This window comes from Gorilla gorilla, chromosome 5, assembly GCF_029281585.2.
Source record: "Gorilla gorilla gorilla isolate KB3781 chromosome 5, NHGRI_mGorGor1-v2.1_pri, whole genome shotgun sequence".
NCBI classification, from domain to species: Eukaryota; Metazoa; Chordata; class Mammalia; order Primates; family Hominidae; genus Gorilla; species Gorilla gorilla.
In genome coordinates, this window is record NC_073229.2 from 50,782,212 (window position 1) to 50,807,908 (window position 25,697).

General features: G+C 43.1%; 2 protein-coding genes and 1 pseudogene across 3 annotated transcripts; 2 read left to right on the top strand and 1 right to left on the bottom strand.

The window, feature by feature from the left end:
• Positions 1–2,647: 2,647 nt before the first annotated feature.
• On the bottom strand, positions 2,648–11,361 carry LOC101141395 (HLA class II histocompatibility antigen, DP alpha 1 chain). 2 transcript variants are annotated; one of them, XM_004043796.5, is made up of 5 exons: positions 11,142–11,361; positions 7,304–7,549; positions 6,682–6,963; positions 6,301–6,467; positions 2,648–2,994 (listed from the first exon to the last, which is right to left on the bottom strand). In XM_004043796.5, the coding sequence occupies exons 1-4, from the start codon at positions 11,239–11,241 to the stop codon at positions 6,313–6,315; spliced, it is 783 nt and encodes a 260-aa protein (XP_004043844.1). In that variant the 5' UTR covers positions 11,242–11,361; the 3' UTR covers positions 2,648–2,994; positions 6,301–6,312. The 2 variants fall into 2 exon arrangements, with proteins under 2 accessions (XP_004043844.1, XP_063563574.1); XM_063707504.1 differs by lacking the exon at positions 2,648–2,994 and having other exon boundaries at positions 6,298–6,467; positions 11,142–11,339.
• Positions 11,362–13,605: 2,244 nt separating this feature from the next.
• LOC101141025 (HLA class II histocompatibility antigen, DP beta 1 chain) lies at positions 13,606–24,372 on the top strand. Its single transcript, XM_063707505.1, has 6 exons — positions 13,606–13,807; positions 18,337–18,600; positions 22,548–22,829; positions 23,377–23,487; positions 23,817–23,840; positions 24,137–24,372. The coding sequence occupies exons 1-5, from the start codon at positions 13,708–13,710 to the stop codon at positions 23,834–23,836; spliced, it is 777 nt and encodes a 258-aa protein (XP_063563575.1). The 5' UTR covers positions 13,606–13,707; the 3' UTR covers positions 23,837–23,840; positions 24,137–24,372.
• Positions 13,819–17,528, top strand: LOC109027299 (large ribosomal subunit protein eL32-like; annotated as a pseudogene).
• Positions 24,373–25,697: the final 1,325 nt, after the last annotated feature.

Here is a 25,697-nt window from a genome sequence, read left to right on the forward strand (position 1 = left end):
AATTTAATTTAACAATGTAAATTGTCGAATTTATTGTCATTTTTGTTTATTGGCATTTTCATAGTATTCTGTCATAATACTTTTAATGTCTGTATGATTTGTTGTGATGTACCCACTTCCATTTCTGATACTGGGGATTTGAGTCTTATCTCTTTTTCTTGATCCATCTAGCTAGAGATTCATGAATGTATTGAGCGTTATTGAAAACCAGCAATTGACTTTGTTTATTTTCTTTATTGTTTGTCCATTTTATTGCATTTATTTCTGATCTTATTAATCTTGGGATTAATTTGACCTTTTTTTTCTAGCTTCTTAAGATGGGAACATAGATGGTTGATTTTAGAGTTTCCCTCCTTTGCAATTATGTAAAGTTATAAATTATTCTCTAATTAGTGTATCATACTAATTTTGATACAGTGTGCTTTCATATTCATTCAGTTCAAAATATTTTCTAATTTTCCTTCTGACGCTTCTTAAATCCAGGTGCTGTTTAGCAGTATACTTTTAAATTTCTAGGTATTTGGGACTTTCAAGGTATTTTTCTGTTATTGGTTTCTAATTTAATGCTATTGTGGTCCGAGAATGTATTCTGTATGATTTCAACAGAGACATTTATTTATTTATTTAGACATTTATTTACATGTGTTTATGACCCAGTGTATAGTCTGTCCTGTGGAATATTCTTGAGCATTTGAAAATAATGTGTATTCTGCCACTATTGGGTGGAGTATTCTATAGATCTTGATTAGATCACGTTGGTCATTGGTAGTGTTATTTAAATCTTCCATGTCCTCATTGAGTTTTTTCCTAAATATTTTATTGTTTACTGAGTGCTAGAATACTAAAATATAATTGTGAATTTGTCTATTTCTGATTTATTTTTATCATTTTTGGTATAATGTGATTTAAGACATATTTTCTAAGAACAAACACATTTAGGATTCTTATATGTTGGTAATAAAATGATCCTTTTATCATTACGAACTATCCTTCTTTCTCCTTGGTAATATTTCTGAGTTCTATATTTCTGATATTAATACAGCCATGAACACTTCCACGGTTGTCATTATTTTCCTTTTTTTTTTTTACTTTAAGTTCTGGGATACATGTACAGAATGTTCAGGTTTGTTACATAGGTATACATGTGCCATGTGGTTTGCTGCACCTATCAACCCATCATCTAGGTTTTAAGCCATGCATACATTCGGTATGTGTCCTAATGCTCTCCCTCCCCTTGCTCCCCATGCCCTGACAGGCCCTGGTGTGTGGTGTTCCCCTCCCTGTGTCCATGTGTTCTCATTGTTGAACTCCCACTTATGAGTGAGAACGTGTGGTGTTTGGTTTTCTGTTCTTGTGTTTAGTTTGCTGTGAATGATGGCTTGCAGCTTCATCCATGTCCCCGCAAACAACATGAACTCATTTTTTTTATGGCTGCATAGCATTCCATGGTATATATGTATTTTCCCATTCTTTTACTTTTTACCTGTCTTTGCCTTCATATTTAAAGAGGGCATTATGTAGAGAGCATAAAGTTGGCCTGTACATTTTTTTGTGCATTCTGAGAATCTTTCCCTTTTCATTAGAATATTTAGGCCGTGTGCATTTAATTCAATTATTAATATGGTTGTTTTAAACTCTACCATCTTACAGTTTGTTTTCTCTTTGTCTTATCAGACTTTCCCTTTTTTATTTCTTTATTTTGAATTAATTACGCTTAGTGTTCTATTTTGTCTTCTCCATTGGCCTCTTGGCTATACCTCTTTTTTTTCCAGTAGTTATCAGGAGTTTAAAATATTCATCTTAATACATTCTACCTTCAAATAATAACACACCACTTCACATGTACAAGAAACTTACAACATTGTACTTCCATTTCTCCCTTCTATTCTTTGTGCCATTGTCATCATATTTTACTTCTGGGTATGTTATAAACCCCCAAATAATTTTCACTTTAAACAATTCCTTTTTTAACTTAAAAATAAAAAGAAACCTAGAAAACATGTTTTTATATTTATCTGCATTTTTACCATTTCATGCTTTTTCATCATAATATCTAATGAACACTCATAAAGAAACAAAATTCTTGCTCAAATAAGATATTTTTCTTCATAATCATCACTATTCTCAAACCTTTGAAAGCTCTGGTAATCATGATTTAAGTTCTCCCACATGGAGTGACTATGGCTGGTAAAAATTGCAATGAATGAGGGCATTTTTAAAATTTTATTTCTTGGCTCTTAGTTTATCATGTAGAAAAATCCTCCATGAAATATTGCTATAATTACAATCCAGCCTTGGGAAGGAAGCTCAGGGGCTGTGAATGGAATCCTAATCTGCCTGAAATCTTGATCCAGACAGACCAAATCTCTTCCTTCAGAGACTTCAAACACTGCAGTCTTCAAACTACATCCAAGAAAATCTTCATCCAAGTAAAATTTCCCCCCAATATCCTTTCTCTACCCCACCCTATCCTGTAGTTAGGGAAGAACCCAGGGCTGAATCAATATCCTCAGACCTTTCCATTCAGGTGGGATCAGAACCTTTAGTAACTACATCTGCAATAGAGGTTGAAACCACACCTTCAAGAAATAGTATTCACATGTGACCTGGTCCTAGACTTCCAGTAAGAATGACTCAGAGTCTCCCAGCTCTGAAATACTGAAGTATTTATTGGTCTTAGAGTATTCTCAGGAAGGTGACAGTGAGGGGTTCTTCAAAGAAGACCAGAGGATAAAAGGCTCAATGAAAGGATAATCTCCATATCAGTGCTATCAAAGTGTCAACATTTATTCATTAATTTCTATTTGTTGGAAACTTTACTAAGGAATGACTGCTTTAAGGTAACGGATAAGGACAGAGCTTGAAGGGTCAGCAATTCAGTCAGCCACTGGGGTAGTTTTCACATGAAGTGAGAAGAAAAGCTGTGATGGAGTTTGTAGGGCAGCTGGAGTTCAGATCTCTCCTAAGTCCTCTTCTGTTCAGATATTTTGTCACCTGCAGCAACACACACAGTTACTGTCATTCCTGGGTTCAGTACTGTAAGCCCAAACCCATCTTTTCCACTCCCTTTGCACCCGAGCTTCCCATTTCTCTGCCCTGTTCAGCTCCCAGGGAGAAGGTGGTCATCCCTGCACATGCCCTGGTCCTCCAGGTGAACAGCACATAGGAGCCAAGGAGTTCACTAAAGTCATTGAATTTCACCCTCAAACCCCAGCTGACTTTGAGGGCATCCCACATGCTTCATGTCTCCAAAATATCCTGACAAGGGGAAGGGCCACATTACTGAGGGCAGAGAAGAAGCTTAACCCTGGAATGAGAATTGGAAGGGACAAATATCCAAACCATATCAATGACGGCAATTGAAGGAAGGATACTTGTTCACATTGTGTAAACTGCTCTTTGAAAGGATTTCAAAACCAAGGTAAATTTTCTAAAATGACCTCTGTTGAACATCTGACAGCAGTACTTCCTCCTTCCTGGAATTCTTTAATTCCTTGGCTTATGTGACAACATATTCTCCTAATTCTTCTGCCTCTCTGCTTCTTCTCCATTTTCACTGAATAATCCTCTTTTGATATTTTATTAATCATGTATCTTTGCATTAATTTTGCTTTTTCAAGATATTTCATTAAAATATGATTTATTACTGAGTTCTTTTGGCATCTCCCAAATTTTGCACCTCAGTCAAGTGCATCCCTTACATCACCCTAATTCCAGCCCTCCTTTCCATTCTTCCTCTTAACATCTGACATTCTACATTCACTTCATTCTGTTACAAATCATTATAGATATCATTATAAATGTGTGTGAACAAAGAAAAATAAAGAAGAATTTTTCCTACTGGATACTAACACACACTACAATGTCATAGTAATCAAAACACTAGGACATTGGCACAAGAAGAGACAAACAGAACAGTGGAACAAGATGGAACTCAGACACAGGCCCATCTGTAATGGGAGCTTTCAGTATAGCAAAGGAGACACCACTAACTTATGGGGAAAAGATGAACTATTTAGTAGTTGTGGGAACACACTGGCCCATTATATAGAGAAAAATAAAACATGATCCCCATCAAACACAAAGATGAATCCCAGATGAATTAAAGTAGTACATGTGAAATTTAAAACTGTAGGAGATGTTTTAAGAGTATCTTTGATATATTGGTACAGGGAAGATTTCTTTTAAAAAAGATGCACAAACAAAAATACAGTTGATGGACTTCATCACAAAATATTAAGGATTTCTCTTCAATAAAGGAAACCAAGGAGAAAGTTACCAGAAGTCAGATTAGGGGAAAACATTTGCAATGCCTAAAACTGACAAGGGACTACTAGCAGGACTGTATAAGTATCACTTGCAAATCAATAAGAAAATGATAGAAGCACATAATACAAAAATGGGCAATGAATGTGAACAGGCAATTTATAGAAAAGGAACCCCCAAGTGGCTAATCAGTCCTAATTATAGCCCCAATTATTAGTAATTAAAGAAATGCAAAATAAAACAGCATATTTCTTTATGCAAATGAAATTGGCAAAAGTTAGAAAACTGGATAATGTCCAGTGTTGATGTGCATTTAGGAGTTGCAGGACATTTCAAGTACTGACAAAGGAAGCACAGATGAGTACAGCCATTCTGATGAGAAGATGAGCAGTATTTAGTCAAATTAAGGAACTGCATCTCCAGCAACCCTGCAACCCCTTTCTAGGATACATACATTCCAGGGATGCAGGTCAGGCCCACCACACGCATATGCAGTTCCATGTGAGATACAAGCATCGCTTGCAATAGTAGAGAACCAAGGGTGATCCAGGTATCCCAGGAGCAATATAGATATGTGGATTAATATGATTTGGATATTTGTCCCTTCCAAATCTCATGTTGAAAATTGATACCCAGTGTTGCAGGTGGGGCCTGGTGGGAGGTATTTGAATCATGGAGGAGACTCCCTCATGAATGGCTTGGTGCCCTCCCCAGGGTAATGAGTGAGTTCTCACTCTATTAGTGCACGTGAAACCTCGTTGTTAAAAAGAGCCTGGCACCTCTTTCTATGTCTCTTTCTCCCTCTATGACCATGTGATGCACTGGCTCCACTTGCCTTCCACCATGAGTAAAAGCTTCCAGAATCCCCCAACAGAAGCAGATGCTGGTGCCATGTTTCATGGACAGCCTGCAGATCTATAAGCCATTTAAAGCTCTTTTCTTCATAAATTAGGTAACTTCAGATATTCCTTTATTCCTTTATAGGAATGCAAAATGGACTAATGCATGGACATATAGAGGAAAATACTATGGAAGATTTGGAAGAAACAAACTGGATATACAAAATTAGATCTATAATTTAATGCCATTTTGGTTAATTAAAAATACATGTACACTGGACACTACTACATATTAGGGAGCATCTATGCAAATAAAAGGAAACATCAAATTCATTAAAATGTTTATCTATGAGGTAGGGGTAAGAGGTTAGATATGGGAGTAAGGACTGGAGATAAAAGGGACCAAATAAATCGAGAGAGAGAGAGCTCGGAGGCACCAATGATGATAGTATAATGAACTGAGAAGTTCTTAACCTTTTGTACCTGAGGTCCAGCATGAATAACAATAATAATAATGAATTAGATGTGGTCATCTGCATGGAAGTTCACTGTCTAATGCTAAGAGAATTCCCAAAACATATAAAAATATAAAGCATAGTGAGTGTTATGATAAATAGAAACCTACAAGATCTCAGGAGGGGCATTTTTTGTGTGAGCATTGCCATGGAATGAGTCCAAGTAGAGACAGTAAGTAGTTACAGGCACCCACCACACTGTGTTGTAACTATGTATAGAAATATAGATCTGGCTCCATTATTAGACAATGGACTCTTGGAGAATTTGAACTTGGTCTTTTCCTTCACAAAATAGGGTGAATAGGACAGTGGATAAACAGTCTTGGATCCAGACTTTTTGGATTGGAAGCTAGCCCTACTACTTCATAGCTGTGGGAACTTCATCAAAGTGCTTAAGGTTTCTGTGTATGTAAAAAGATAGAAGTATCTCTCATGTGAAATGGTGAAAATAATAGTACCTACCTCAAAGACTATTTGTGAGAATAAAGTGAGTTAATAAATGTAAATCCTCAGAATAGTGCCTGATCATATTAACTACTCAGTTAGTTATCAACATTGTTGTTGTTATGTGGCTGAATGCTTTTAACACATTAGAAGATCAGTGAACACTTATCAGATTGAATTTTTCCTCCCTTCCTTACATTCTACAAATCCTAGGGCCTCCTCTTTTACATTCCCACCTTTGCAGTATTTCACAGGGGCCCCTGGGCCCGGGGGTCACGGCCAGAACGCAGAGACTTTATGATGAGGACAGTGCCCACGATGATGCCCACTAGGCCCAGCACCAGGCCCAGGGCACAGAGCACAGTCTCCGTTGTCTCAGGCATCTGGATTGGCTCTTGGGCCTCTGGGGGAAGAATGAAGAGATAGGGTCAAGAGGTGCAGTGAGGGTGGTGATGGCCTGGGATGGTTGTGGGAATTGAAGGTTATGGACCAGTTAATTGGATGTTAGGATGAGGAGAGGACTGAGACCCAGCCAGTGGGGAAAGCTGGTGCAGAGGACACCAGGTCTTTGGAATAGAGGATGCCAGGAGATTATGGAGAGAAAAGCAGTTGCATACCCCAGTGCTTGAGGAGCGGCTGGTCCAAGCCCCAGTGCTCCACCCTGCAGTCATAGAAGTCCTCTGCTGAGGGCACGAAGGTCAGGTAATGGAACTTGTGGAAGCTGTAATCTGTTCTGGGCAGGAAGAGGCTCTCAGCGACACCCTCAGTGACCGGCTCCCCGTTGCACAGCCACGTGACGTTGAGCACTGGTGGGAAGAACTTGTCAATGTGGCAGATGAGGGTGTTGGGCTGGCCCAGCTCCACAGGCTCCTTGGGAAACACAGTCACCTCAGGGGGATCTGGGAGGAGACAGCACCAGGTTAGGCCCCTCTTCTGGGATGAATCACAAAGGCTCCACCTCTTCGGGGAGGGTGGTCCTCTACCTCAGCCTTAGATTTTATGGCAGCTCTGAATCACAGAGAGGGGTATCACACCACTGACCAGCCTCACTCTGCTCACCTTTCTCTCTCCTGAGAAGAGAGGATGCAAGCCCTTGCTGTGGTGGGATCAGCCCATGGCCACTAGTGGAAGAGGATCACACAGCAGGGGGCACTTAGGCTTCCTAGTCTGAGGGTGGCAGAGAGGCCCTCTCATCCCTTCCAGTTGGGCTACAGAGGAAGAGGCAAAGATAGGCAGTACCATTGGCGGCCTGAGTGTGGTTGGAACACTGGATCGTGATATTCAAGTTGTTGTTCAATATAGCAATGTTAGCCAGCCCGCCCTGAGCCTCAAAGGAAAAGGCTCGGCCAAACTCCTCCAGATGCCAGACGGTCTCCTTCTTATCCAGATCCACATAGAACATCTCATCTTCATCAAATTCAAACATAAACTCCCCTGTTGGTCTATGGGTCTGTACAAACATGGCATAAGTTGACACATGGTCCGCTGCATAAAGAAAGTAGAGAAAAACACGACAAAATGTCAGTTTGAATATGCAAGTGGTCAAAGCTAGAGAATGAATAAAGACTTATGAGTATAAAAAGGAAGAAGGTAAGAGGTCAAAGGAAGGACATATGGGGAAGAAGAAGGAGCAACACCATAAAGGAAATAATACAGAGCAGATGAGCAGTTATAAAAAGAAAGGAGTGAAGAACAAAATGAAAAGTTTATCATTGATGTCAAGCTGCTTCCTGGTCTTTGAAAGTCTGGGCATCCTGACCCTACACAATACTAAAAATAACAATGACAGCTAACATTTGTTGAGCACTTACTTGTGCCAGGCATCCTTCTAAATACTTTACATATTCACTCGTTGAGTTGTCGCAATAACTCTATGAAGCAAATACATATCATACATTTTACAGGTAAGGAAATGCAGGGAAGTTACATATTAATAACTTGCTAAGGTCATACGGCTACTGGTGGAACTAGTAGAGAAATTTTCTCTCCCCTTAAGATCTTAATTCTTCTAGGACACAGATGTAAAATTGTTTTTAGAGTCGTGGAGGTGGGGGAGTGGACATTTTCTTTTTCTTATTATAGAAAAGGTAGAAAAAAATACAAAATTGAGAGGAAGAAGAAAATATCCTTCAAATTTTAGTGCTCTTGACAGTTTTAAAGTTTCTGTCTTAGTTTATGAACATGAAAATGTAGAATGTATAGCTTTGTTGATAATATTTTTCATTTGGGGCATATAAATTCAAAAGTACAGTACAGTTATTTTGGCATTTGTTCCAAACTTTTGTTTCCTTTTTAAAAATATTTCAACATTTATTTTATGTTCAGGAGTACACGTGCAGGTTTGTTGTATAGGTAAACTCATGACTCGGGGGTTTAGTGTACAGATTATTTCATCACGCAGGTACTAAGCATTCTGAACTTTTCTTACATTTATGTTTTGATTTTTGTTTTAGAGGCCAACTAGAAATTATTGTTGAGTTTGGAACACCTGTAGGATTTAATTTATTTTGTTTCTTAGTCTTTATTAGTTTGTAAGAATTAGCAAAGATAAGAGGATAAAAGCAACTATTATCATGAAAGAAAACGATGAATCTGTATGTGAAAGTCTGGGTTTAGAATGATAAATGCATCAGAGTGAGAAGGAACTATGGGGCTCTTCTGCTCTCACTTCCCAACTCACGGATTTCCCTGTGAGTTTTCAGCCCTGACATGTGGGGACCCAGTCTGTGCTTGGCCACTTACAGTGACAGGAGAATGACTCCTTGTCACTGTAATTGTTAAGTGTCTAGAGGGTATGACCTGTGTCTTATTTTTCACTGAGAATGACTCCCTGACACAGTAAGTGGCCAAGCAAAGAGTGGTATTTCAAACTAAACAAAATAAATCCTATAGGTATTTCACCAGGAAACTTAGCTTGCTCCTCAGTTTAAAGGACTCAAAGGACTCATTAAGAAAAAGAGGGTAAAATAAAAAGACACAAAGTCCTCTAGCAGTTATTGGAAACTCATCTTCCTAATACGTGAATGTCCCTTGTACTTTTTAAAATGCTTTTTAAAAAACACTTTCACAAGTTCTGCAGTCCAAAGATCAGCCAGATATAGAACAGATTATTTTACTTCAAAATATCATTTCCATTCAGACAAAAATATGTATTAAAAGACTACTATATGTCAAACACTGTTAGATGCTAAATACCCAAATAAAAATAATACATACGTCCTGTTCTGCAGACGCGTATAAGTCACAGAAGGAAACACAAGTGACAAGACAACAGCAGGTTCAGAAGGATAAGTGCAGATTCGTGGGTATACACAAGATGTGATCAAACAGCACATCAGGGAAGGCTTCCTGGGAACAGATGGCTTCAATGTAGGCATTCAGAAAACAGGGCAAAAGCCACTTCTCTCAGGGGGAAGACAGCCTGACTGGGAGAAGATACTGAGTTCACTGTGGGGCTATTGCACTTAGAAGACCTGAAAGTCATCTAAGGAGAAATAATACATAGACATTTGTGGATGATGGGTGGTCTCAGGAGAGGAGTTTAGGCCATAGAACTGACAGTCATTAGTGGCAGGTGCAGGTTAACTGAGATTTTCCAGGAAGAGTGCCAAAAATCAGAATTGCCGAGATCTCAGGGTATAATGAGAGAACATGATAATTAAGAGGTGATTTAAAGGATGATAAGGAGGATCCAGGTAAACAGGAGAAAAATAAGGACAGGGTAGTTCATCAGAAAGAAGTGGATTACAGTGCAAATGTTATTAGTAACTCAAGTCAGAGGCACTGAGAAGAACCCACTGGATTTGACCTTCTGTGGAGGTTCCTGATGTCCAAGATGAGAGGATCCTCAGGGATGTACCAGAGACAAGTCAGAAGCTTAGCTCCACGTGTGAGGATACAAAGAAAGTGTCTCTGGGATAGGATGCAGACTGAAGGCAAGGTTGTTTTTTATCAGTTGGTTTGCACTTATGTTTTTAAGGTAAATGACATGCTTAAATGTTAAGAGACAAGGAACCACTGGGCAGGGAAGCCCTGAAGAGACAGCTGAGCTCATTAGGAATTTCTACCAAGAATACTAAAAAGTATTTGCATTATGAAGAGAAGCCTATTGTGGTGTTTATTATAACATAACATTAGAAATAACTCAGGTGACCACGAACAGGGCAATAGATACTTCTGGTTCTACCCAGCCTGACCTCCTCTTTATTCTACACATCTTAAATAACACTGTCTGAGGCCAGTGTGCATCTTGTACGTTATGGATTCTAACCTTCCCCATCACTAGATTTTGGAATGACAGCATCATGCACAGGCTTGATGTCATTCTCCCTGATTTCAGCTACAGGGAAAAGGAGCATTCACTACGGTCCATCTCTGGCTGAGTCCTTGCAGCTATCAAAAGTCTAGGCCTCCCTTGCAGTCCTGGATCTCTCAGAACCCGAATCACAAGGCTATCAAGACCATGCAACCCTGCCGTCTTGAGAGAGGAAAGCTTGTGACCACCCACAAAGACCCAGGAAGAGCCCTAGGGTCCTAGAAGAGAGGGAGGATGCAGAAACACTCTTCGCACTTCCTCTCCTAAGGCAGAGTCCATAGCTCGGAGTTCCTGTGAAGCAGCCACAAAAGACAGAGGCTGGGGATCCCAGAGAGATAGGAGGGCCCTGATAGTAGGTCACGGTGTGCATGAATCTGGGGAAGGCAGTGTATGACCCTCAGAGCTGGGTCTGGACTTCAAACTTGGCTCGTTGATCTGCTGTGTAACCTTGGAAAACTTATTCATCTTTTTGAGCTTCAGTTTTTTCAAAATAATTTCTGAATAAAAGGAATAATTTCTAAATGAAGGGAATATTATCTTCATTGAAGGTTCCTGTGAGATGTAAATGGGGAAAGAAACTATGCAGGTGTCTCATAAATTCTGGCTGTTATTGCTGTTATTATTATGAGGGCCAGAGGGAACATAGACTATGAGGACCAGATAGATCAATGAGCCCTTAAAATCTCTGATTCCTGAAGCAACAATTGATGTGAACCACCCCATCACTCACCCCGACGCTCTTGCGTCCTCCTGAGCACTCACCCTTGATGGCCCCAGCTCCTCGGAGACTCAGCAGGAAAGCCAAGGAGAGGGCTCTCAAGATCACAGCTCTGATATGCAACATTCTGTCTTCAGGGCGCATGTTGTAGGGTCTATAATTGATGACTGTGAGCACAGGAACAGTGATGAGGAACTGAGGCCGAGTGGAGGCAGATGAGACTGAAACTGTGGACCTCTAGCACTGGAAATGGGTGGAGAGGAATCAGCATGGCTGGGATTCACCTATCAGAGAAATCATAGAGCTGACATTCTCTGTTGCTGGGTAAAGAGGATGCTGGAAGGTGCTGGGGAAGAGATGGGAGAATTTTAGGTACCAGCGTGGTCAAGAGAGCTCCAGTTCACAGTTCATTTTCAGAGTTAGAGAGATGTGAAAAGATAAGTTACACCTTCTTCTGACGGCAAATGTTTTCCATTATGTTCCTTCTCCCGAGCCCCACCCCCATCCCAGACAGTCAGATGATCTTTGATGTTTTCTGGTCACTATATTTTAAATCATGTTTTATGTTACGTTGTCAATATTTTACAAAAATATTCTGCTGATAATTAAGAATGAATGTGCTATCTAATAAAATATATAATTAATCTTTCTTTCAGGTCCACCTCCCTGAGATATCTCCTTTTTATTTAATCATTTCTGCAGAAGTGTTATAATTTCTATTTAGAGGTTTTAATTAACTTGAATGAAGTTGATCTTTAATTATTTATCTATTCCTGGTTACCTTTGTTAGTGAAATTTCTAGATAATTTATTTTTATTATTCAGATTTCTTAGTATTTGATTTTTCCTGGTACTTAAACAGTGTAATAACATGTTTATCTTTAAATTACTAGTCATGTTATTTCATTTTCATATAAGAATACCCAGGACAGCATTACCTGTGGTAACAATGTGCGCCCATATTTTGATCTTGTTTTTAAGAAGGGTTTCTCTAATGCTTTTCTGTTACAGGTAATGTTAATTTTTTTATTTTATATTCTCTTTACCATATTTAAGAAATACTTTTCTAGTCTCATTTTAAATATTTCAATTTTGAGGTATTTATTTGATTCTCATAGAGAAGATCACACAACATTTACTATTTAATGTAATGATGAAATACATATATTACATTAATATTTTATCTTATTTGTGGTAGCCTTACCTTGCATAAATAATAATTACTAATGGATTAGTACATGAGAGATGCTGTTATTAGTGCTTTGCATGCATTACCTCATTTAAACCTCACATTAAACCTGAGGGAGGTATTATTAATGTCTACTGTAAAAATAAATTACCTGAGACATCGAGGAATTAAGTATTTGTCTAATTATCTATGGCAGGTAAATGACAAGGAGAAGAGTCCCACCCAGGCAGTTACTAAAAAAACTGAGCTTTTCTCCACAATCCTGTCCTGGCCCCTCAATCCTACTGGACACCTTCTACTACATAATTATTTTCTTCTCTTGCATTTTACATGCTAGCCTTCTATTTACATTTTAATATCAATTTAAAGAAATGATGTCAATTTGATTTTTTTTGAAATTAGAATTGGTGGTCCAACAGGATCACATTTATAAGTGTCTAAAGTAAGAAGTAATGTTCTTTGAAAGTTTGTAAAAATATTCACTATAAACAAAATAGAATCAGATGCTTTGAAAGTGGTGGGGTCTTTGATGATTTTTTTTTTCACTTTCTTCCTTATTTACCGGTCAATTTATATTCTCTATGGACTTTATTTTTCCAAAGCAATTTCAGACCTATTGATCTCATTTGCTCTTAAGAGCTTTGCTATAAGGCAGGTTATATCATCCCCATATTGAAGACAAGGAATTGAAGTCCAAGACAGACAGTGTCGTTAAAGCTGCATATTTACATGGTAGGGTAGGTGGTGTGTCCACGCTCCCGGTGTAAGGTCCCTAGACTGAACCCTCCTGATCCTGATGACAGTCCTGTGGAAGAACCTGGTATCTCCTGCACATCGCAGGACTCATAGACCTCTGGGAGAAAGTAAATATGAATAGGTGCTAATCTTAAACACACCCTTGGACAAAGGCAAGACAGACAGACTCAGGCCTCATTTGAGTTCTGAGATGGGTACTCTAATCCCTCTAAGTCATGCCACTGAATGACCTTTTACACGCTAAGATAGCACTTCTTCCACAACAGACCATGTCCATGTATGGCAGAATTGGGGAAATGATAATCCCTGTAGAAGGGCCAGCAGAATATTTGAGATCACCTTCAGAGCAAAGAAAACGCATAATCTCCCCAAACATCATGACTTATCTGACTGGTTAAAATGAGTATCACTGTCCTTCCTCCGTCATCTTAAGTGCATCACAGGCTTTATATTTTCAGACCTTTCATACTAACTTTCTGCCCAGTGAGCAATGACTCATACAAACCTCAGTGTCCATTGGTTCTTTTCTCAGACTCTGTCCAATCCCAGGGTCACAGAAGACTACTTGGGTTCATGGTCTCTAATATTTCAAACAGGAGCTCCCTTTAGCGAGTCCTTCTTTTCCTGACTGCAGCTCTTTTCATTTTGCCACCCTTTTCCAGCTCCATGATGGTTCTGCAGGTTTCTGCGGCCCCCCGGACAGTGGCTCTGATGGCGTTACTGATGGTGCTGCTCACATCTGTGGTCCAGGGCAGGGCCACTCCAGGTAAGAGTCGAGCTGCCATTCCTGGAGGGTCTGGCTCAGGGAACAATTCCTAGGGGACGTTATCTTTAAGGGATCAAATTCTGAGACAGGCTGCGGGGGCTCCTGCCCTAAGGCAGTGTCCTCCCTTCCCAGCTACAGAAAGAGGTTTATCCCCTATAGGATACCTTGCTACCCTACAGGCCTATTCTCTCTCCAAGGACATGGGTACAGTAAACAGAGAGAGGTGCCCAGTGGTCAGTATGCTTGTTTTTGTGGAAAATGTGACCAAGAGGTCCAGGATAACCTTGGACAGACAAGGTTTGCAGGGAGAGAAGTTGGCAAGTGCCGGCTCCTGGGCGTGTTCACGTCTGCATCCATCCTGGAGGGGACTCAGGCAGAGAACCCTAAGCTGGAGTGTCCAGGCTCTGAGGATCACTGAGGATTCAGTGCTCACGAAGAATGCCTCTCATTCCCCAGGGTGGAGCAGGAGCCCACATCCCTTGGACAACTAAGGAGAGAAGGGAGGGAGGGGGATAGGTTTTAGCCCCTGAAGGCATTCTCATTAAAGGTACTTCTCCCAGCCTCCCCAGAACTTGGTTAGGGTACTAGAGTGGGTTGCGACTTGTAGGAAGAATGAGATGAGGTTGTGTGGGTGCATGACCGGGATTGAGTGTAGGTTATCAGACAGCCAAGGAAGCAGTAACCAAGTGAAAAATCTCTTCTTCCTGCTGCCTCCCTGTGGCTGGTGTAATATTATGGCATCTATGATCCATTGTTTTTCTCTCAGGATACTCTCAGGATATTTCTTTATATATATATATATATACTTTAAGTTCTAGGGTACATGTGCACAATGTGCAGGTTTGTTACATATGTATACATGTGCCATGTTGGTGTGCTGCACCCATTAACTCGTCATTTACATTAGGTATATTTCCTAATGCTATCCCTCCCCCCTCCCCCCACCCCACAACAGGCCCCGGTGTGTGATGTTCCCCTTCCTGTGTCCATGTGTTCTCATTGTTCAGTTCCCACCTATGAGTGAGAACATGTGGTCTTTGGTTTTTTGTCCTTGCAATAGTTTGCTGTGAATGATGGTTTCCAGCTTCCTCCATGTCCCTACAAAGGACATGAACTCATCCTTTTTTATGGCTGCACAGTATTCCACCGTGTATATGTGCACATTTTCTTAATCCAGTCTATCACTGATAGACATTTGGGTTGGTTCCAAGTCTTTGCTATTGTGAATAGTGCCACAATAAACATATGTGTGCATGTGTCTTTATAGCAGCATGATTTATAATCCTTTGGGTATATATCCAGTAATGGGATGGCTGGGTCAAATGGTATTTCTAGTTCTAGATCTTTGAGGAATTGCCACACTGTCTTGAGATGCCATCTCACACCAGTTAAAATGGCGATCATTAAAAAGTCAGGAAACAACAGGTGCTGGAGAGGATGTGGAGAAATAGGAACACTTTTACTCTGTTGGTGGGACTGTAAACTAGTTCAACCATTGTACTCTCAGGACATTTCTAGTCCAAATTTACACCAACACTCTGAGAGGAAGGACTGCAAAGTAGGTACCTTAGTTTTCCACTGACTTCCACCTTTCCTGCTTACACCCTTCCTCCTAGACCCCTCCACACCCCTCCTAGGACACACCTAGAAGGTACTGACATCATGTCACCTCCTCATCTTTCAGGGTAGCAAGGTTGGAATCTCCTGAATACAGCCCCTCAAACCCTAAAACCTCTTATCTATTACCTCGGGTTCATGTCCAGGAAGGGGAGGAGAACTTGAACTTATAGTCACAGAAGGGTGCTGAGAACTAACCAGCAGGACGGCTCAGCCCTGGGAACTGCAGAGGGGTGAGGCTAGGGAGAGAGGAGGCTGGAGCAGCACTGGTGACACTGAACAGTGTCAGGAGGAGGTGACGGATGCGGCACCCCCATCCCATAGGCAGAGCTGTCATGTGGGATGAGGGACAGTGTTGGGAGCCTCCAAGGAAACCCAGAGGTGGGGGAGCAGAGAGCAGAAGAGGGCATGTGATGCTGGGCAGTGAAAGGGAGGACGGGCAAAGGCTGGGTTGAGGTTTGTAGGGGGAATGAGATGAGGCAGTGGAGCCATGTGACAGGGACTGAAGGTAGATTACTGGAGCTCCCTGCGTAGAATGAATGTTCAATCAAAACCTGCTGGAGGGAGAGCTGGAGCCATAGGGGAATGGGTAAACTGGGCAGGGCTGATTCCACAATTCCCTGCATGCTCCTCCAACTCCACACACATCCCCAACCTCAAACAGGGCACAAGACCAAAGGGCTGAGGAGCCAGGCTGTAGCTTAAAGAGGCTGGGGGAGAAAAGCTTGGCTGAGACAACCCATAGGGAGCTAGAGGTTTTTAATATATCCTATTCTGAATAAGAGACGAATTCATTCAGGTCAGTGGTTTCAAACTGTGCTCTGGGCAACTCAGTTGCTAAGGGTTCCACAAACAGGATAAAGTTTCTTATATACAAAAAAAATGAAGGTTTCAAATTACAGCATAAAATCCCTCATTGCTTATGTCTACTTGGCAGGTAAAATTCCATTTCAAAAGTTAAATGTACTTAAAAAATTACCTAAGACTGGGTAAATTAAAAAAATTAAATGTTGCAAAGAAAAAATTCAAAATTCTTATTCTTGAGTGAAAAACATTCTCTTACTGGTGATTGAGGAGGAGAAACAAAGACTAACAAATGAAAATGGGAGAATCCACACTCAGAGTGGGGCAATTGAACAGGCAGGGGCGGATGGATGGCAGAGGAGGAGGAATCTGGACTCAAGGAGCTGGGGGGCTCTGGGCCTGGAATTTTAGGGGCTGGGGCCCAAGGCACCAGGAGAAGACGCAGGTCAGGATATCTGAGTCAAGACCTGGGATCTTGCCTTAGCAATGACACTGGAGACTAAAGGTGGACTCCATGGTGCCCTTGAGCCCAGCCCTGCCCCATCTCCACTATCCTCTGCCACCAGCTGTGCAACTTCTGCAAGGGGTGAGGTTAATAAACTGGAGAAGTTAATTTGTGGAGCATGAAACAGATGAGCAGAACAATCACAGCACCTTCATTTCCCCAGTGTGCCCAAGAACAGAGCAGGCCTGAAGACACTCAAACAGAAACAAACATGTGCCGTGTCACTGATAATTCTGTGTAGACACACACCTGCCAGACACTGCTCATGGCACTCCCTAGGAAGAACAGCATGTGGGAAAGGCTGCCAAAATTGTTCATGTAAAAATTACATCAATGCTGTCTTCCTCGGTGCTGCCTATGCAGCTGGCAGCCATCTCTTCCTCCACATCATGGCCTCCCTAGACTCCTCATGAAGCCCAAGATCCTCAAAAAGAGGACCAAGAAGTTCATGTGGCACCACTCAGACTGAAATGTCAAAATTAAGCATAACTGGCGGAAACCCAGAGGTCTTAACAGTAGGGTTCGTAGAAGGTCCAAGGGCCAGATCTTGATGCCCAACATTGCTTATGGGAGCAACAACGACAACAACAAAAAACACATGCTGCCCAGTGGCTTCCAGAAGTTTCTGGTCCACAGCCTCAAGGAGCTGAAAGTGCTGCTGATGTGCAACAAATCTTACTGTGCTGAGATCAAAGTTTCCTCCAGAACTGCAAAGTCATCGTGGAAAGAGTCACCCAGCCGGCCATCAGAGTCACCAACCCCAGTACCAGGGTGCACAGCTAAGAAAATGAGTAGAAAGTTCATGTCCACGTTTTGTGTGTAAATAAAACCATAAAAACTGCCAAAAAAAAATTACATCAATGCCTCTAAACCCAAAGGACTCTACCCCCACAGGTCCCTGGTTGTTGTGGTGATTTTCATTGTGTAAAATACTTTCCACATCTTTTGACACCAAGTCTTTCTGCAGCCATGTTTGAAAATTGACTTTCAGGCTACAGAGTCTTTCTTATACCAAAGTTGAAGAAAGTTTTAAGAAATATATTTCTACATTTCCTAAATGCAAAACAACAGGAGCAAGTTGAGGAATTCTCAAGAAACTGGTCGAGAAGAGAGAGCGCTTAGCTATGGAAAAGAGAAAGAAGGAAGGGAGGGCTTCCTGGAGGAGGTGGCATTTGAACCAGGACTGACATCAGGATGGAAATGTCAGGGAGTTAAGTAGGGGGAGCAGCTCCGCCCTCCACGTCCCCAGCTCCTCCCGCCCCTGTTTTTTCTCCCAGTAACCCCACGTGAAACGTCTCCGCCTCCTCCAGCCACCAGCAGAAGGGACTGCCTTCCCCTCAGTGCTCGCCCCTCCCTAGTGATCACTCAGTGCCCCTGAGCTCATTCTTTTCAGTAAATTCTCTCTCTGCGTGGTGAGAAAACAGGCCTGGAGAAGCTCTGCGACCCGCTTAGGACCACAGAACTCGGTACTAGGAAAACTCCTATTTTAAAATCCAGCCCTGAGTGGGAAGATTTGGGAAGAATCGTTAATATTGAGAGAGAGAGGGAGAAAGAAGATTAGATGAGAGTGGCACCTCCGCTCATGTCCGCCCCCTCCCCGCAGAGAATTACCTTTACCAGGTACGGCAGGAATGCTACGCGTTTAATGGGACACAGCGCTTCCTGGAGAGATACATCTACAACCGGGAGGAGTGGGTGCGCTTCGACAGCGACGTGGGGGAGTTCCGGGCGGTGACGGAGATGGGGCGGCCTGATGCGGAGTACTGGAACAGCCAGAAGGACCTCCTGGAGGAGAAGCGGGCAGTGCCGGACAGGATATGCAGACACAACTACGAGCTGGACGAGGCCGTGACCCTGCAGCGCCGAGGTGAGTGAGGGCTTTGGGCCGGCGGTCCCAGGGCAGCCCCGCGGGCCCGTGCCCAGGGCGCAGGAGCAGCCGGGTTGGCCTAAGGGACCTTAGTGCCGGGCGGAAAGGGGACTTTGGGTTGGGGATTCATGGGGGGAGCCCATCTGGAGCTTGTCAGGGGAGCGAGCGCGGGGACCTGGACTGGGCTGAGCATGGAGTGAGGAGGACGGGAGCAGAGAGACCCCCGGGACTTCATCAGGGCCTGGCAGCTGACTGCATGTGGGGTGAGAAAAGGAAGCCACAGGACAGCGCACAAGGGTGTGGTGTGGAGATGGAGGTGGAGATGGCACAGCAGGCCACACAGAGAAGAAATCTACAGGGAGGTAGCTGGGTTTGAGGTGCTTGAGGGGCAGATGGGTGGTCTGATGGGCAGGTAGACAGAAGGGTCTGCAGCTGGGGAGGAGACTGAGATACATGAGACCATCCAGGGAGAGGGGACCCAGGGGGAAGAGCAAAGGACCGGATCCTGGGAACTGGACAGTTGTGATTTGGCCAAGACAGAAAAGCCTGTGAAAGAGACCAAAAAAACCCAAGTGCAGTGTGAGGAGAGGCCCGCAGAGAAGAGTCTTGGAAGCTGAGGGGAGGGGACCTCAGCAGCACAGTGGACAGCGGTGCCAGTGACTTGGGAAGGTCAGAAAACAGAAGATGGAAAGTGGGTTTGGAAACCAGGGAGACCTGGGGAGAGCAGGTTGGCTGCAGCAGCAGGAGCTGGAATGGGAGGGGATGGATGAGGTTGAGTGTGGCGCATCCTCCTTGGGGCTGACATGGATTTTACCTGTCTTGGGTTCCCCATGGCTGGCACAGGGCAGTGTCTGAGCTCATTTGTCTTTTCCTTCAGGAAGTCGGGGTGTAAAGGGATGGAGAGAGGTGAGGTGTGTGCAGTAAGAGGATTTCTCAAGGATGGGACAGGAGGGCCTTGGAGCTTTGGCTTCCTCCTGTGAATTTGTGGGGTGGGGAGCCTGGTGCACCAACCTGAGGGACCTGAGGGAGTAGTATCAGGATGTGGGATTGAGCCCTGGACCTTTTTTCTAGAAAGGAAAAAATGAAGGGAGGAGGAGGAGGAAGCTGGGGAGATCACACCTTTGATTTTCTTGTTCCTGGAAAGTGAAAGGAAGTTCACCTGCTAGGAGTGAGAAGGTGGACACATTGGGTGGGGATGAGGTGAGTGACATGAGCTTAGGAAAGTTGCTGAGGTAATTGGTTGAGAGAGGTGTTCAAATAAAAATAATGCAATTGGCAAAAACTGTTACTAAGACTTTGTAGAGGCACCAATCAGTGACATGGCAGCATTTTCTTTCACAGTAATCAACTGCCAGATTGCAGACAGCCCTGAGGCCAGCCTAAGTAGTGTGGGTTTCTCCTCCAGGCCCGCAGGTCCCCAACCTCACTCCTCTGAAGACTCTTCTGGGGATCCTCTGTGATGCACAGATCTCCAGAATCACTGCCCCGAGACTCAGATTCCCCGGGTGGGGAGGTCTGGGGATCTCTGCTTGTAATCAGCTCCCTAGAGGTTCCCATGTAGCCAGATAAGTATTGTCAGAACACTGAAGATTTTTGAAAAATGAAAAAGAGAAGCTTGGAGATGTGTCTTCAGAAGACTACTAAGGGTGCTGGGTAGAGGAGGGACCAGAGGCAGGGAGATGAGGTAGGAAACTGCTATTATTTGTCAGGGAAATTGCAATCAAGAAATGAGTTAGAACAGGGAAAACACAGAAGCAGGGGAGAGGTGGAAGGGGGAGGAAAGGAGTAGTGACAATTCCAGGGTGTATGCCCACCCAAATCTAGAAGTAATTGAGCAAATGTTTTCTGGGCATTAGAGAAGGCAACTAGAACAAACAGGAATCCTTGCCTTGGTGAAATGTTTTTGAACTGGGTCAGAAATGAGGCCATTGGGTATCAAGCCTTAACTCCAGCGCCCCCTGGAGGTCGCTGATGTGGCTCCAGGCTGACCTGCTCCTGTCAAAGAATATTGAGCAAGATGCCTCTCATGGAATGTTCTGGGACCTTAAAACAGATACCCAAGTATTCCCCCTGATTTCATGGTTCCCAGAAGCTCTATGGGGAAGAAATTGTAGGTAATTCACAACTGAGATTTAGACATAAGTTGAATAGTGTAATGGACGTTGAGTTAACCGAGGTAATGAAGTAGTGAGACACAGGTGCCCCTGAAATAAACTCACATTGAGGGAAGAGGCTGACAATGTGGATCAGTATGTAAACAAGGGAAAAATACAATAGGGAGTAAGGGTTGTGTGTCAGTTCAAGACTGTACTTTTACCTGGCCCAGCGCCATGTTAGGGTATTTGTGTTCTCCAGGAAGTAGAAAGGAAAGAACTGAGTGATTAGGGACCTAGAAGACTAATTTGAGACATTCCTCTTGATGAGCTGTTCTCTAGGGTAGTCCTCTGAAAGAGCTGTTCTCTAGTGGATCTCCCTGAATGAGCTGTTCTCTAGGAGCACTTGACCCTTTTCTGTGTTTGTTTTTTGTTTTGTGTTTGTGTTTGTTTTTGAGACAGGTCCTCGCTCTGTCTCCCAGGCTGGAGTGCTGTGGCACCATCATGGCTCACTGCAGCCTCAACCTCCTGGGCTCAAGTGATCCTCCTGCCTCAGCCTCCCATGTAGCTAGAACTACAGATACATGTACCACCATGTCTGGCTAATTTATTTTTCTTTTTAGAGATGGGTTCTCACTATGTTGCCCAGGCTGGTCTCGAAACCCTGGGCTCAAGTGATCCTCACGCCTCAGCCTCCCAAAGTGCTAAGATTATAGGCATGACCACCATGCCTGGCCTTTTCTGCCTTCCGAGGAGGAAAAAGGTACTGGTGGCAGAGATCCAAAAGAAAAGTTGCCAGTGGCAGTGTGGAAATTGACCTGAGAACAACAGAACAAGCTGGGGCACAAATGCAAAGATGCAGAGGGAGGCAACACCTGGTTATCTGTGAGACCTTCATGGGACCTGAAGACACATCCTTTTGGAAAAGGATGGGATTTCCAGTACTCAAGCATGTAGGGGCTCAGGATATTATGTAAATATGAAGATTTTGAGTTTTTTGTAGGTGAGGTAAAAAAAATACCTAGGTTATTTACAGAATAAGACATGTCAAGCTGTCTTCATTTTCTTTGTATTTTCATGAAATAAAGGTATTAGATTAACAGGCCACCATAATGCCATTGTCTGTATATCTTAATTTCAAGATATTATTTGAGTAAATTTTGCATCCTTTGTATCAAGATAGAACTTTGAAAAGATAGGTAATTTCACAGTTGATTAAACATTCTTTGCCCAAATTACTTTTGGTTAAAATTTCTCCTATATGTGCTACAGAGTGCAAACTCTGTCTCCCTGCCATTCCGCTATATACTTACTAATTATTTTATTCAAGATCATGCATGCTCTACTTGAAGGTCTATCTTTTCAGTGCTACCCTTACCCACTAGCCTAATCACATTATATCTATTTTCAACATCTAGGAATCAATTACATAGTGAACATGCCTAAGAAATAATAATCTGGGCAGATGCAGTGGCTCAGGCCTGTAATCCCAGCACTTTGAGAGGCTGAGCGGGTGCACCACTTGAGGTAGGAGTTGGTCAAGTGCTCCTAGAGAACCAGCCTGACCAACATGGAGAAACCTTGTCTCTACTAATAATACAAAAATTAGCCGGGTGTGGTGGCAGGCACCTATAATCCCAGCTATTCGGGAGGCTGAGGAAGGAGAATTGCTTGAACCCCTGAGGTGGAGGTTGCAGTGAGCCAATATTGCGCCACTGCATTCCAGACTTGGCAACAGAGCGACACTCCACCTCAACAAAAGAAAGAAAGAGCGAGATTACGTCTCAAAAAAAGAAGGAAGGAAGGAAGGACAATCTCAAATGCTATTTCATTATTTTTCTTCCCCACTCGTAGTCCAGCCTAGGGTGAACGTTTCCCCCTCCAAGAAGGGGCCCCTGCAGCACCACAACCTGCTTGTCTGCCACGTGACAGATTTCTACCCAGGCAGCATTCAAGTCCGATGGTTCCTGAATGGACAGGAGGAAACAGCTGGGGTCGTGTCCACCAACCTGATCCGTAATGGAGACTGGACCTTCCAGATCCTGGTGATGCTGGAAATGACCCCCCAGCAGGGAGACGTCTACATCTGCCAAGTGGAGCACACCAGCCTGGACAGTCCTGTCACCGTGGAGTGGAGTGAGTCTCTGATGACCCTCTAGACCCCACCTCTGAAGAGCAGGGGACTCTCTGGCTCTGGGGTCCACTCATCTTATCTTCTGCATCTATACCCTGGGGCCATGTCCAAACCCCATCTTTCTTCTATACCAGCTCCTGAGCATAGTTTGAAGCCAGGGCAATGGAGACTTCCTGACCTTGGCTTAGGGGTTCCTGAAGATTCATAGTTCTCCCCCTTGTCAGAGAATCTAGGGACACTGGCTGATCTCGAAACCCTCACACACAGGAACTGACCTCACACATAGGAAGAGTTCTCTTCTTTCAGCATTTTAGCCTCTTCTCAGGCATTTTGAGAGGCAACTTCCAGAATCAGCATTTGCCACCTTGTTGAGGTCACACTCCTGTTCCAGATATGAGGGTGGCTCTTTCTGAATTTCCTCTTAGCAAGCTTTTTCCCCTGCACTGTCTTCATCCCGATATTCTGCATCACGCTCCAGAATCTCAGACAGGACATGAGTAGGGATGCAGCTGGTGGAGGTGACACTAAACCTGGGTCTGTCCTTCCCAGAGGCACAGTCTGATTCTGCCCGGAGTAAGACATTGACGGGAGCTGGGGGCTTCGTGCTGGGGCTCATCATCTGTGGAGTGGGCATCTTCATGCACAGGAGGAGCAAGAAAGGTGAGAAAGCCTGCAAGGTGAGCGGGACTTACCTTCCCCTGGCATATTCACACTTACTCCATGATGAGGGTTCAGACAGAAAAGAAATGTCAGAAAGCTCTAGAGACCACTGAAATCAGATAGTCGGGTAACAAACATGACCTATAGCGAGAGAGGGATCCCAGGCTGGGATCTTAATGCAGCCAGATGCATGAGGTCCCAGGTGCTCAGACTCCTGTGGGGCATCCATTGACTGGTGGTCAATGGAATTTGGTGGGATGGAAATGTTTCTCTAATTATCTGAGGTGATTTCAATGGCTGAATACATAACCTTTCCTCTTTCATTTCAGTTCAACGAGGATCTGCATAAACAGGTAATATTCCTGCTTTGATTTCCTTGGGGGGTGGGTTACAGGAGGATATGACTCCTTTCTGTGCATTGTAATACTGAGGCTCCTCCAGGAAGGGAATCTCAGGCATGAACCCCTCTTTCAACCTCAGCTCTCGGGTGAGTGGGGAAAAAGCATTGCACGGCTCCATTGCTGAAGGAAGCAGAGATCAGTTCTGTTCTTTATCAGCCTAAGATGCAGCCTCTCACCATAATTTTTCTCTCCTGGACTTAAAGGAAGGAGGCCAGCAACCTGAGATAACTTGTCCTTTACCCCCACAGGGTTCCTGACCTCACTGAAAAGACTAATGTGCCTTAGAACAAGCATTTGCTGTGTTTTGTTAGCACCTGGTTCCAGGACAGACCCTCAGCTTCCCAAGAGGATACTGCTGCCAAGAAGTTGCTCTGAAGTCAGTTTCTATCGTTCTGCTCTTTGATTCAAAGCACTGTTTCTCTCACTGGGCCTCCAACCATGTTCCCTTCTTCTTAGCACCACAAATAATCAAAACCCAACATAAGTGTTTGTTTTCCTTTAAAAATATGCATCAAATCATCTCTCATTACTTTTCTCTGAGGGTTTTAGTAAACAGTAGGAGTTAATAAAGAAGTTCATTTTGGTTTACACGTAGGAAAGAAGAGAAGCATGAAAGTGGAGATATGTTAACTATTGTATAATGTGGCCTGTTACACATGACACTTTTCTGAATTGACTGTATTTCAGTGAGCTGCCCCCAAACCAAGTTTAGTGCCCTCATCCATTTATGTCTCAGACCACTATTCTTAACTATTCAATGGTGAGCAGACTGCAAATCTGATGGATAGGACCCATATTCCCACAGCACTAATTCAACATATATCTTACTGAGAGCATGTTTTATCATTACCATTAAGAAGTTAAATGAACATCAGAATTTAAAATCATAAATATAATCTAATACACTTTAACCATTTTCTTTGTGTGCCATCACAAATACTACTTAACCAAATATGGCTTGGACTTTTGAATGCATCCAGTAGACGTCATTTGTCATCTAAGTCTGCATTCGTCCACCAGCCTAGGCCTCCTGTCTTAATTTTCATACAGACAGAGATGACTCCCCACTGGGGAAAGAGCAAAGCAATACATGTAGCACTCTTTTTCAAACACTGGTCTTTTTTTTTTCTTAACAATCCAACATTGTTATGTGTTTTGCGTCTCATATTGACACCTTTCGGTCAAGGTAGAGGACATGTTTGTTGTAAGCTTTCTTTTTTGTGTAAAGGATGGATTCTTTACTCCTGATACACATAATCAGTGCACAGCAGCTCTCTGATACATCCGGTTGATGCCTTAAGTCTCCCTGGCTTCTTACAAGCATCTGCTGGGCCGTGTGTGTCCCTGGGCGCCTGTCCCTGGTCAATTCCCGAAAGCCACTGTGCTCCTTTTGCCCATCTCCCCTTGCAAATAATATCCTCCATCTGGGGACCGGCTTCCTCCAATTCCAGGAGAGGTGGGGCTGAAGCCACAGACTTGGGCGTCACTGGCACAGATATAAGTACATACAGCTGGAGTCTGCAGAGAGGCTGGACTGAGTCAGGGAGTCAGGAAAGAGAAGCCACACACAAGGACAACCAATCATGTTTCTCATAATCCTCTTAACCTAGGGAATAGGACACAATCATTTTTTCTTTTTAAAACATCTTTATCCCTGATCAGCCTCATTTCCTCAAAAACTATAAAGGAAAATGCTGCTGACTTGTTTTTGTGTAGTAATTTCAGCTGTCACATAATAAGCTAAGGAAGACAGTATATAGTAAATAAGGACCCTTTATCTGTCTTATTTTCCCTTTTGGCTTCACAGGA

Excerpts from the sequence above, each read along its gene's own strand:
- LOC101141395 (XM_004043796.5), bottom strand. The coding sequence starts at position 11,241 with ATGCGCCCTGAAGACAGAATGTTGCATATCAGAGCTGTGATCTTGAGA. Across the intron at positions 7,550-11,141 it reads AGGAGCTGGGGCCATCAAGG|CGGACCATGTGTCAACTTAT; the intron begins GTGAGTGCTCAG and ends TTCTTTATGCAG. Across the intron at positions 6,468-6,681 it reads GCCGCTCCTCAAGCACTGGG|AGGCCCAAGAGCCAATCCAG; the intron begins GTATGCAACTGC and ends TTCTTCCCCCAG.
- LOC101141025 (XM_063707505.1), top strand. The coding sequence starts at position 13,708 with ATGATGGTTCTGCAGGTTTCTGCGGCCCCCCGGACAGTGGCTCTGATG. Across the intron at positions 13,808-18,336 it reads CCAGGGCAGGGCCACTCCAG|AGAATTACCTTTACCAGGTA; the intron begins GTAAGAGTCGAG and ends CCCTCCCCGCAG. Across the intron at positions 23,488-23,816 it reads GCACAGGAGGAGCAAGAAAG|TTCAACGAGGATCTGCATAA; the intron begins GTGAGAAAGCCT and ends CTTTCATTTCAG.